The sequence below is a fragment of the Phyllostomus discolor genome, chromosome 6 (assembly GCF_004126475.2).
Source record: "Phyllostomus discolor isolate MPI-MPIP mPhyDis1 chromosome 6, mPhyDis1.pri.v3, whole genome shotgun sequence".
Lineage (NCBI taxonomy): Eukaryota > Metazoa > Chordata > Mammalia > Chiroptera > Phyllostomidae > Phyllostomus > Phyllostomus discolor.
The window spans coordinates 42,676,227-42,686,828 of NC_040908.2; the positions used below are offsets into that span (position 1 = coordinate 42,676,227).

General features: G+C 38.9%; 2 protein-coding genes across 4 annotated transcripts in view; one reads left to right on the top strand and one right to left on the bottom strand.

The window, feature by feature from the left end:
- Positions 1-9,905, bottom strand: part of VPS54 (VPS54 subunit of GARP complex) — a 100,409-nt gene extending 90,504 nt beyond the window's left edge. For 2 of the 3 annotated variants that reach the window (XM_036028043.1, XM_028514613.2), the window contains exon 1: positions 9,404-9,904. The gene's annotated coding sequence lies outside the window, so the exon portion shown is untranslated. Of the gene's footprint in view, positions 1-9,403 lie in introns of all 3 variants that reach the window. The other variant, XR_004903696.1, reaches the window with a different exon arrangement.
- Positions 3,273-4,341, top strand: LOC114498606 (eukaryotic translation initiation factor 5A-2-like). Its single transcript, XM_036028045.1, has one exon. The coding sequence runs from the start codon at positions 3,379-3,381 to the stop codon at positions 3,838-3,840; it is 462 nt and encodes a 153-aa protein (XP_035883938.1). The 5' UTR covers positions 3,273-3,378; the 3' UTR covers positions 3,841-4,341.
- Positions 9,906-10,602: the final 697 nt, after the last annotated feature.

Here is a 10,602-nt window from a genome sequence, read left to right on the forward strand (position 1 = left end):
ATCCTAAAATCACTCATTCACAGTAATTGAAGGATACATATATCTTAAATATTGAAACCATTAGACACATTAAAATGCCTACAAAGAGTAAGTTTAAAATAAAATCGGTATAACTGACCCTACTACGAAACAGTTACTATAAGAAATTGTATATTAATATATTCATAAGAACAAAAATAAGAACTGGATTATCTACTTTTTATTTTATCCTCACCCTGAGGACATGATTATTGATTTTAGAGAGAAAAGGGAGGGACAGAAAGGAGAGAAACATCAATAGGCTGAGAATCTGCAAATAAAGCAAAAAGCTAGAAACTCATCTTCAATGAGTTTCAGGAAGTGGTTCAGAAATGAAAATATTAAATGTTATCTTAATAAGGTATAAAGTTCCTTATTACTATAAATCCCAAACCAACAATAAATTATCATTTTAAGTAATCCCTGATTGACATTACACTCCTGCCTCCCCACTATTTGGGTCTCTTAGCCTAGTTCTGCCTTACTAGCTTCTCTACTTAACTTGGATCCAGTGGTCAATTATTTCAACAGTCTCCCTTGTATCTCCAATTATCTCCTCCCTCATCTATCTTCAACACAGTGGCTTTGCATTGTTCCTGGCTTGCAGAACACTGCCAGAGAAAACTTATGTAAAACATGAAAAATATAAATTTGTAAGTCCCAACCTCAGATGAAGCCCTGCTCAGCAGTCCTTTCACTTATTTATTATAAAACCCTTCTTTTTCCCAGACCCCACAGTACTTACGACAAACTTGCAGCACTCTCATACCCCCAGCATACCTTCATCCAGCCCATGCTTAAAAAGTAAACTTTTTACTTTATACACCTCCCCAAAATAAAGGCCTCAGATATGACTTCTTCCCTGCAAATCCAGATATACCTAATTCTCACCTACACACAACTCCTAACACACAGCTTCTGTCTGAGATACAGTATAAGTGTCTACTCTTTTCCAGGGTTAATTCCCCAAACAGTTAGCTGTTCTTGATCTCACTTCTTCCCACTACATCTGAGACCTTGTTTTATTAATTACTCCCTAACCCCTATCTTTTACCTCACTGGCCCATCAAAAAAAAGTTCAAGTAGTAAATTAAAGTTCTTTCCCCTCAACCTTATCTCCTCCAGCTACTTCTTCTTACCTCCCCTTTATTGATGAACTTTTATTCTCTCTTTGGTCTACCTCTTTAGCAATGTCTTCCATCTCCAAAACTCACCTGGCTCTGAAAAAGATAAAGAATAACCTGATTTTTAAATTCAATTGCTTATATTCAGTCTTCATTTAACTTGACCTCACTGCCATCAAAAGTCAATGAAAATAATAAATGTAGACAGAATGAAAGAATTATAAAAAGTCACCATTTGTAATCATCCAGTACAATTACAATGAGTGACTCAAGCAAGAATTATTAATGGATGCTAAAACCACTGGTTTAAAAGGTTGTTAGGAACAGGATATTTACATGGCCACAAAAGATTATTTAATTAAACGGTTAAGAGGTCTATCAGTTCCCACCTTACCAAATGACCAAGCTGGAATCACACCAACAGGGGAACAGACTTACATGCTTACTGAGGTGATAAAGTGGTAGGTACACATATCATCTGTGGGATATTCTTGCCAGAAATATTTGACCAGAATCTAATCATGAAGAAACAGACTAATTCAGAATATGGAATATACTTGAGGATAAATGCCTTTACTTTTCAAAAGTTAAACCAAAGAAGAGAGGGAGGCAATGGGACTAGTTCAGACATACAAACATACAAACATCCCCCACTTTCTAAACACCCCCCACTTTCTAAAATTGAATTTTCTTTTTTTTTTAAGATTTTTAAAAATTTATTTATGTTTAGAGAGGGAAGGGAGGGAGATAGAGAGAGAGAGAGAAACATCAATGTGCGGCTGCTGGGGGTCATGGCCTGCAACCCAGGCATGTACCCTGACTGGGAGTCGAACCTGTGACACTTTGCTTTGCAGCCCACGCTCAACCCACTGAGCTAAGCCAGCCAGGGCTAAAATTGAATTTTCTAAGTTTACCATATTAAAACAAAGAAACAAAATTAAAACATCTACCAGTAACACCACATGACTTATTCTGAATACTGTCTCAAACTATTCTACCCTCCTGCTACCCCAGAAAAATCTCACTAAATAGCTTCATCTGTTTACCTCAAGTCTTACTTTTGTAGGATTGTGAAAACTGACCAGTTAACAAAACTGTAAGATATTTTTCCCCATTCATTTTATGTATTTTAGTTAATTCAACTTTAAATGCTACAGAACAAACCAGGGACACTGGACATGTCAAAAAGAATCGACGTATCTCTTTTTGTGTAAAAAGATGTTGAAAAATAATAGAAAAAGAAACAAATCTAGAAAGATTTTATAAATAGTGGGAAGGTTTAAAACCCTTCTTTCTTCAGGTAAATTTTCACATTTGAAGAATAATTACCAATGGCAGAAAAACTCTTCAAATATAAAGGAGGCATGAATAGCAAATGAATACAAAGAATTATTCCCAACAAGGAAATTAATCCAGATAACTGTAGCTTACTCTCAAAAAAGGCTAAAACTTTTTGCACAAATAAGTAACTTCTGCAAAATTTAATTCTAAAATTAATCATGTGTTTTCATGACTTTTCAAATAACATATTTTGAAAGCAAGGTAACCTTCTCTTGATAAATTGATTTCACCATTTTAATAATCAGTTTTATACTGTTCTGTAACAGTGATACTCTCAGAAGCTACTGAAGGAAGTCAGTTTGCCCCTATTAAAGAACTTCTAATTATGGTAATACTACTAATTACTTTGCTAGTTTGTTACCCATATATTTTTAGAATTTCTCTCTTCTTAAAGAGGCTGTCAGCAGTCACTGTTCTCTACCTTGCTATCTATATTCCTGCCTTTGGCACCTTCTCTCTACCATCCTAATTTGATTCTTCTGAAACAACTAACTCTTTTTTTAACTGAGTTATAACTGATATAACAATTGTTTCAGGTATATTAACTAACTCACACAGTATTTTATAGTTGATATAGCATCTCAACACAATTACCTCATTTAATTCTCACAATAACCTTATAATACAGGAATTATCACTATTCTTATTTTATAGAAGAGAAAGCTGAGGCTCAGAAAGATTGAATAATTTATCTAAGGTCATAAGGCAAGTAAATAGCAAAAGTGATCCCAATGGTCAATCTTCTTTCATCAACCAAACTGAGTTGTTAAAAACAAATTAAAAACAGCTACAGCCGTCGCCGCAGCTGTGTGGGTCCCGCGCCGGTACGCAGACGAAAGGCTCTTTTTCTTTGCTGAAAGTTCCCTCGGGAAAGCTACCATCTCCCCAGCCCACCATGGCAGATGAAATTGATTTCACTACTGGAGACGCTGGGGCGTCAAGCACCTATCCTATGCAGTGCTCGGCCCTGCGCAAAAACGGCTTCGTGGTGCTCAAAGGACGACCGTGCAAAATAGTAGAGATGTCAACTTCCAAAACTGGAAAGCACGGCCATGCCAAGGTTCACCTTGTTAGAATTGATATTTTCACGGGCAAAAAATATGAAGATATTTGCCCTTCTACTCACAACATGGATGTTCCAAATATTAAGAGAAATGATTATCAACTGATATGCATTCAGGATGGTTACCTTTCCCTGCTGACAGAAACTGGTGAAGTTCGTGAGGATCTTAAGCTGCCAGAAGGTGAACTAGGCAAAGAAATAGAAGGAAAATACAATGCAGGTGAAGACGTACAGGTGTCTGTCATGTGTGCCATGAGTGAAGAGTATGCCGTAGCCATAAAGCCGTGCAAATAGACGGGAACGTCGGGCGTGAGCAAACTGCTTAGGTCTGGGTCACCTGCAGATCTCAAGTGTGGTTCTAAGTCGTCACCAAAGCAATGGCCTTCATAAGCAACCTCATTTATCTTTTCATTGTTTTGAAATTGTGCTGAGTTAGTTTTGCTGACAGTTGGTAATTTAAAAGAATAATCAAGGTGTATAATTTTTTTAAATCAGTTTGTAGGTATTTTTCCTGTAACATTCCTGTGATTTTTCAGTATGTGAGTCCAAGAAACAGACAAGGTAGTTTCAATAGATGTGATTTGTCCAAGCAATCATTCCTGAATTTTAGTTAAATGATAAATAAACCAGGGTTTTCAATCAAACAATGTAGCATCTAGTGGTATTAAAGTACCACACTTAAGTTGGATTGCTCTGCATTAATTTCAGATGTAATATCACAGAGTAAGTAGATTATGGATTGGAACTGTCTCAGTTTCAGCCTGTGTGTGGCAAGCACAAATTCTTAAACAAAAATCATGTTATCAAAAAGTGTTGGTTATCTTAGTAGCCATGTGCAGCACCCTGTATTACCTCAGTCTTACTGTTCTTTGCCAAATTGTTGGCCAACATAATATAACCTTATATATGGTGATTCTCATACCTGCTTGTGGTTGACAGGCATGAAATGGTTGGGTAACTGTTAACAAGTCATATCGTGAAGAAGGGACAAGGGACAATGGTAAAATGAGTTGGTTAAAGCTACAGGTTTTTATTTGAGGCCTTTGTAATCAGCATAAAATAGGAAAGTTTTGAGATGTACTTTTGCTTATAACTTTCATACTTTTTCTCCCTCTCTCCCTTCCTCTCCCCCTCCTCTTTGTCTCTCTGTGTATTTAAAGGAGTAACCTGCTTTATAGGATACTATGCAGTGCTTTTTATCAATTATGTTTATAAATTATGTTGATAAATGTTATTTATAGTAGTTATTTCTTTCCAACCATTTGTAAGTAGACTTTTTCAACATCAAAATATTTATTTGTCAGACAAAAACTGGAATTCTTACTTCAGGTTGATTTGGAACATTTGTTAAACGTATGTACATTTTTTCTAAAGTGAAATGAAAGTGAATTATGGAAGAAAAGGTACTTTATGTGATAATCATTAATTTAAGAAATACATATATGTATTTTTTCTGATTGTCATGTGTAATTCAGTTCTCATATGAAATATAACTAGGAAAGATTTCTATAAATCTGAATTATTTAAAAAAAAAAACAAATTAAAAATTGTTTTTTGATTCTTGTTAAAAACAAGAATCAAAACTGGGACGTATAAGAAAAAAAAAGATGACATTCATGTATAAGCTTTGAAAATTTTTGGACATTAATTAATATACTATTAATTAATGAACTAAAACACTTAGCCTACTTCTCTTTTTCTTTGCTTTTTTTAGAGTATCAAAAGTAGAGTTTTTTAAAAATTATTTTATTGTTGTTCAATTACAGTTGTCTGCATCTACCCCTCACCACTCCCCCCTCAGCCAAACCCACCTCCCACTTCTCTTTTTCTTGACAGTTGACATTATCATGAAAAATAAAATCCCTTATAACAAACTAGTACTAACTGCATCTATTTCCAATTTCAAAAAACCTACGTGCCAGTAATGAACAATTCAAAACATAATAGTTCAAATTTGCAGTAAAATAAGGATGCAATTTTCAGGAAAAGAATTTTTTTCTTCAGGGGGAAGTAGAAGAGGGTATAGGGGGATGAACAGTGATGGATGGAGACTTGACTTGGGGTGGTGAACACACAATACAATATACAGGTGATGTAGTATAGAATTGTACACCTGAAATCCATATAGTTTTGTTAAAGAATGTCACCTCAATAATTTAAGTTTAAATAAATAAACAAATTGAAATTTTTTCTTCAGATTTAAAGACAACAGAACAAACTAAAGAATATCTGCATTGTGTCACAAATACATTTCCTTTTACTTTTCTCTCAACTGCCTGCCCCTACAAAGAAAGTTGCTAGAGAACCTAAAGAGTTCATCTGACCCACCAGTGTCCATTGAGAGTATTTTCCCACTAGCTCAAGCCCTTACCACAATCATGAAGACCATAGGTTTAGAACAATACTACTGACATTTTGGGCCAGATATTTCATTAATTCTTTGGTTTTTTTGGGGGGGAGGGGCAGGGGTAAGGGGTAGGATATATCCTGTTCACTATAGAATGTTTATCACCATCCCTTGGTTAGATGCCAAAAGCACACCCTCCTTCATTTGTGATAATGAAAAATGTTTCCAGATACTGCCAAAAGTCCCTTGGAGGTAAAATCACCCCTGCTTGAGAACCATTGGTTAGATGTTAGGGCCCTGGGTCTTTGAAAAAGGAGGCCTCCAAGCAGCCCTGTTAATTACAATTTTAAAAAATTAATTGTTTTTAAAATTCAGATTTTTAAAAATAAGATGGTAATAGTACAAACAGACTAAATAACCTATTACATGCATATGTATGTAATAACACATTACATATATGTATGCAATAGCATGTTACATACATATGCATATAATAACATATTGCATGCATATTAAACGCATTTTTAGAGGATTTTGTAACATGTATTTCACTAATGTTTGGAAACATTAGTCCTTCCCCACTGGGAAAATGTCCAGTTCTCTCCCTCCTCTGCTAGTAAAATGTCAAATACAGTATGTACATGCACACATGTACACATGCATAAGAGAACCTAAACAATTCTAATGGACAAATCCCCATTTCTTGCCCTTCATGGCCACATTGTGGTTCCTGAACCATGCATCCTAGAGATTCAAGCTTCCACTGTGCAGCAAGGAACTCATCTGGTTCCTGCCATCTATTTGTGCAGCAAGCAGGAAATAAGCTGAAGACCTTTAAGATTTTTTCCTACCTTACTATCCTAACACTCTCAGTTTTTATTTATTGACAAAAAAATACTCTTTCAGCTTTTACTTATTATTGACTCCCAGCTGACCAGACCACCTCTTAAGATCACTGGAGCCATTCATACTTTTTTCTTTCTGCACCCATTATATTAACCTATGCTGAATACAATCAAAAGTATATCAGGTGTTTAAAGCATCGCTTAATATCAATGATCAGTTGCTTATTCTGACTCAAAATATTTTAAGCACGTAAATTGATTTTAAAACAAAAACTTTCAAATTATTGAGCTGATACCATTTAGATGAATGAACCACATAGGCAAATATTGAGATGAAAAATAGATCAGTGATCGCCTAGGTCTGGAGTGAAGTGGGAAAATGGAGAGTAACTGCTAATGAGCAGTTTTATTTTGGGGGTGATGAAAATATTCTAAAATTGATTATGGTGATGGTTGTACAACTTTGTAAATATAGAAAACATCACTGATTTTACACTTTAAATGAGTGTACTTTTGCTCAATAAAGTTGTTTGTAAAAAGCTAAAAGCAGGAAAATAAGTTTATCAACCTTTATTGATAGGAAAATGTGATTAAGAATAAATTCTGCAAATTTTGCCATTTCATGATTTGATTTTAGTTCCAAAATTATGAAAAACTTAATACCTATTCAGAATACCCTGACAGCTGTTGGTGGATAGGGGAGGGAGTGAACAAAAAGAATAAAGAAAAGAGAAAGAACTCATGGACACAGACAACAGTGTGGTGATTGCTGAGGGGTGAGATGGGGAGGAGATGAGGTAGAGTAGGGTATAGAGGGATAAATGGTGATGGACTGATACTAGACTTGGGATGGTCAACATACAATACAGTATAGAGATGATATGTTGTAGAATTGTGCACCTGAAGCCTGAATAATTTTGTTAACCAGAGTTATCCCAACAAATTCAATAAAAAGGAAAAAATTACAATTAAAACAATACCTGTCCAGAAATAAATTTTAACTTTTTCCAAAAAAAAATAATTGCAAATTTAATCATATTTTCCTAGTAAATGTTGCATGATTTAGAAGCTATGAAAAACATTTCAGAAAACCAAATGCTACAGTAACAGTACCTCCACAAGAACAAAATACAAAGGTCCGGCACAAACAATGCCCCTTTTTTGTACAAAATCTTTTATTATAAAAATCATAATCATGTAATTCTGTCACATAACCATGTCACATTCAAGCACACCATATGACATTTTAGGTGAAATGTTTGAATTAAAACTATAAATTATTACACCCATATCACTACCCTACCAACCACACTCAAGCAGGCATTACTTCTGCCAGGCCCTGTATGTAAGTATAGTCAACAACAAGAAAACATGGACAGCGTTTATAGTTTTGTTGTGATAGTTTTTTTTATAAAGAAAGTCATTAAAACATTGTTAATTTCTTTTAAAGAGACTATTCTCAGACTATAATGTCTGTCCTAGCAATGTAATAATTCTGAAGTTACCAGAGTATAATTTAAAAATAACCAACATTAAACTGCAAACATCTAACCCCTCAAATCAAAATCTGCATATACTGATCATTTTTACCCAAACCTATCATGAACAATGATGACTACTATGTACATCAAGTAACAACTATTGCTAGGAAATCAGATTCTAACTACAATATAAATACAGTCAAACAAACAAATCCCATCATTCCTTCTGTTCTATTATAAATGCTTAGAAAGATTAAGGCTCTGAAAGTACTTTTCCAATTACAATTCTCTATAGATTTATAAAAGTCAACCTGAATATCCATCAAAATCTGCAATTTTCACAATAACACACTTCTCAGTATACTATCGTAATATCACCTGCCTTGTAAGCATTTACAATTAAGATTGCCCTGGGGTTCGGTAAATCAGAAATAGGACCAATTAAAAACAAAAACCACTCTAAACATTTTAATTCTTCAAAAGTAAGGAAAGCCTCAATGAAAACAAAAACTAAAACTGGTTAAAGGGGAATTTTTTTAAAATGCTACCCGGCTCAGCCAAAATTCTAAAAATACCATTCTGAGCTCAGCACATGGACAGCCCAAGTGGTCAATTATAATGGGCAGGCAAAAGTTCCCTTGTCAACGACGGGGAAGGCCTGCCTTTGTATCAAAGCAGAGACAGAAAGTAGAACTGAAGAACATTAATTATTGAACAAAATACTGCGAGCTAAATTGTCAAACTGCAAAGCACCGAGTTAATCTCTGGGCTAGCCTTCCCCAGAAATAAAAATGAATTTTTAAATTTAAATTATTCCAGTAGTATCAAAAGTGGGCCTAAGGCCCCGGCCGTAAAAAGAAAGTTTGGGGGCAGCATCGAAGGAGGGTGGTGGAAATTCCCGGAGCCCGGATCCGGGAGAGGGGCGAGAACGGCGTTTACGGCCACAGGCTGGAGGTGGTATGCACAGCTGCCTGCCCGATCTCGGGACAGAGTGAAAAGAGGAGGTGGCGGCGGAGAGGAGAATGGGGCTTCAGCGCCGATCAGTTACGACTGAAACTCTGTCGGCTAGGAGACAGGGAGGTGACACAGGGGGGTGGGGTCTGGGTCCCTCTCATCGATGAGGAGGTCGGGTGGAGGGTGGGCCGCGAAGCGCAGGGGACAGAGCGGGCCGGCGGGACACCTACCTGCGGGTCTCGGGCAGCCGCCCCAGAGCGAGGCCTAGTGCATCGTCGCCGCCTCCAGCCCTTCACGTCGCGCCGAGACTGCTGCTCCGCGGCCGCCACCGCCCGCGGAGCCCGGCCGGGCCCGAGCCCGGCTTCTCGCCCCAGCCCCGCGCCGCCTAGCCTGACAGCCCGGGGAGCACAGGGCCGCCCTCTTGAGCCCAACTCCGCTCGGGGAGGAGAAGCGGCAGCGGAGGCTCCTTCACGTCTCTCCCGGGTGTCCTGTCAGCCAGCAGTTTCCCCCGGGTCCGCAGCGCCGCCTCCGCCGCTGCTGCCACCGCCTCTCCCACATTCCCGGCCTGCAGGGGAGCCACCGCCGCGCCGCGACCACTACTCTCCGCGCGTCTGCTCCCTGCTGCCTGCCTCCCCTCACCCCGCGGACCCGCTTGGCCTGGCTAAGTCCGGGGAGACAGCGCCGGAGGCCGCCGCGAGGCAGCCGCAGCCCCCAGCCCACAATCCACCGCGCGGCGCGGCTCCGCTGGGGCGGGAGGGCCGCGGCCGGGGCCAGGGGGAGCGCTCGCCGACTCCGGAGAGGGTCTGCGGCGCTGGCGCAGCCGGCTTTCCCCCGCAGCGGGACATACCCCGCACGGTTCCTTTGCACCCCCTCTCATAGTCCTGCTTTCGAAGACAGAAATCCACGCTGATCTCTACTTTTCCCCACGACCCTTCCCCCACCTGGAGTTCTCAATAGCACTCAGGTGCCGCCTTCCGCCTTCCCTGGGACTGAGCCCTCGCCCACTCCCCAGACCCACCGACTCTGGAAGTCCCTAAATCACCACTACTTATTAAAGTACAGGCTTCCACAACATTCCACCTCTCCTGTCACCCCCTCAAGGTGAACGCTGTTCAGAGTTTCCCAAATAAAAGTCATTTGAGAAGTTAAAGGTCACCTCCTCCCCAACGACCCCATGGACCTTGAAAATTACGTGGTCTCTATATGGAGGTCCTCCCCCACCGAGTTCTCTTTTTCCATGCTTCAGGCCTTCCTCCCAGGCATCTACCACACTTCTGGGGCACTGAAATCAACAGAGATACTTGAAGTCTGTGTGAATTATTAATACCCCCCCATTGTGATTTTTAATGGCAATCCAATTCAGCCTGGTTTCAGAGGGCCTACAATCTTAATTCAATAAAATACAATCCGGAAGAAAGGGAATGTTTTA

Coding starts and splice junctions, on each gene's coding strand:
- LOC114498606 (XM_036028045.1), top strand. CDS start 3,379: ATGGCAGATGAAATTGATTTCACTACTGGAGACGCTGGGGCGTCAAGC.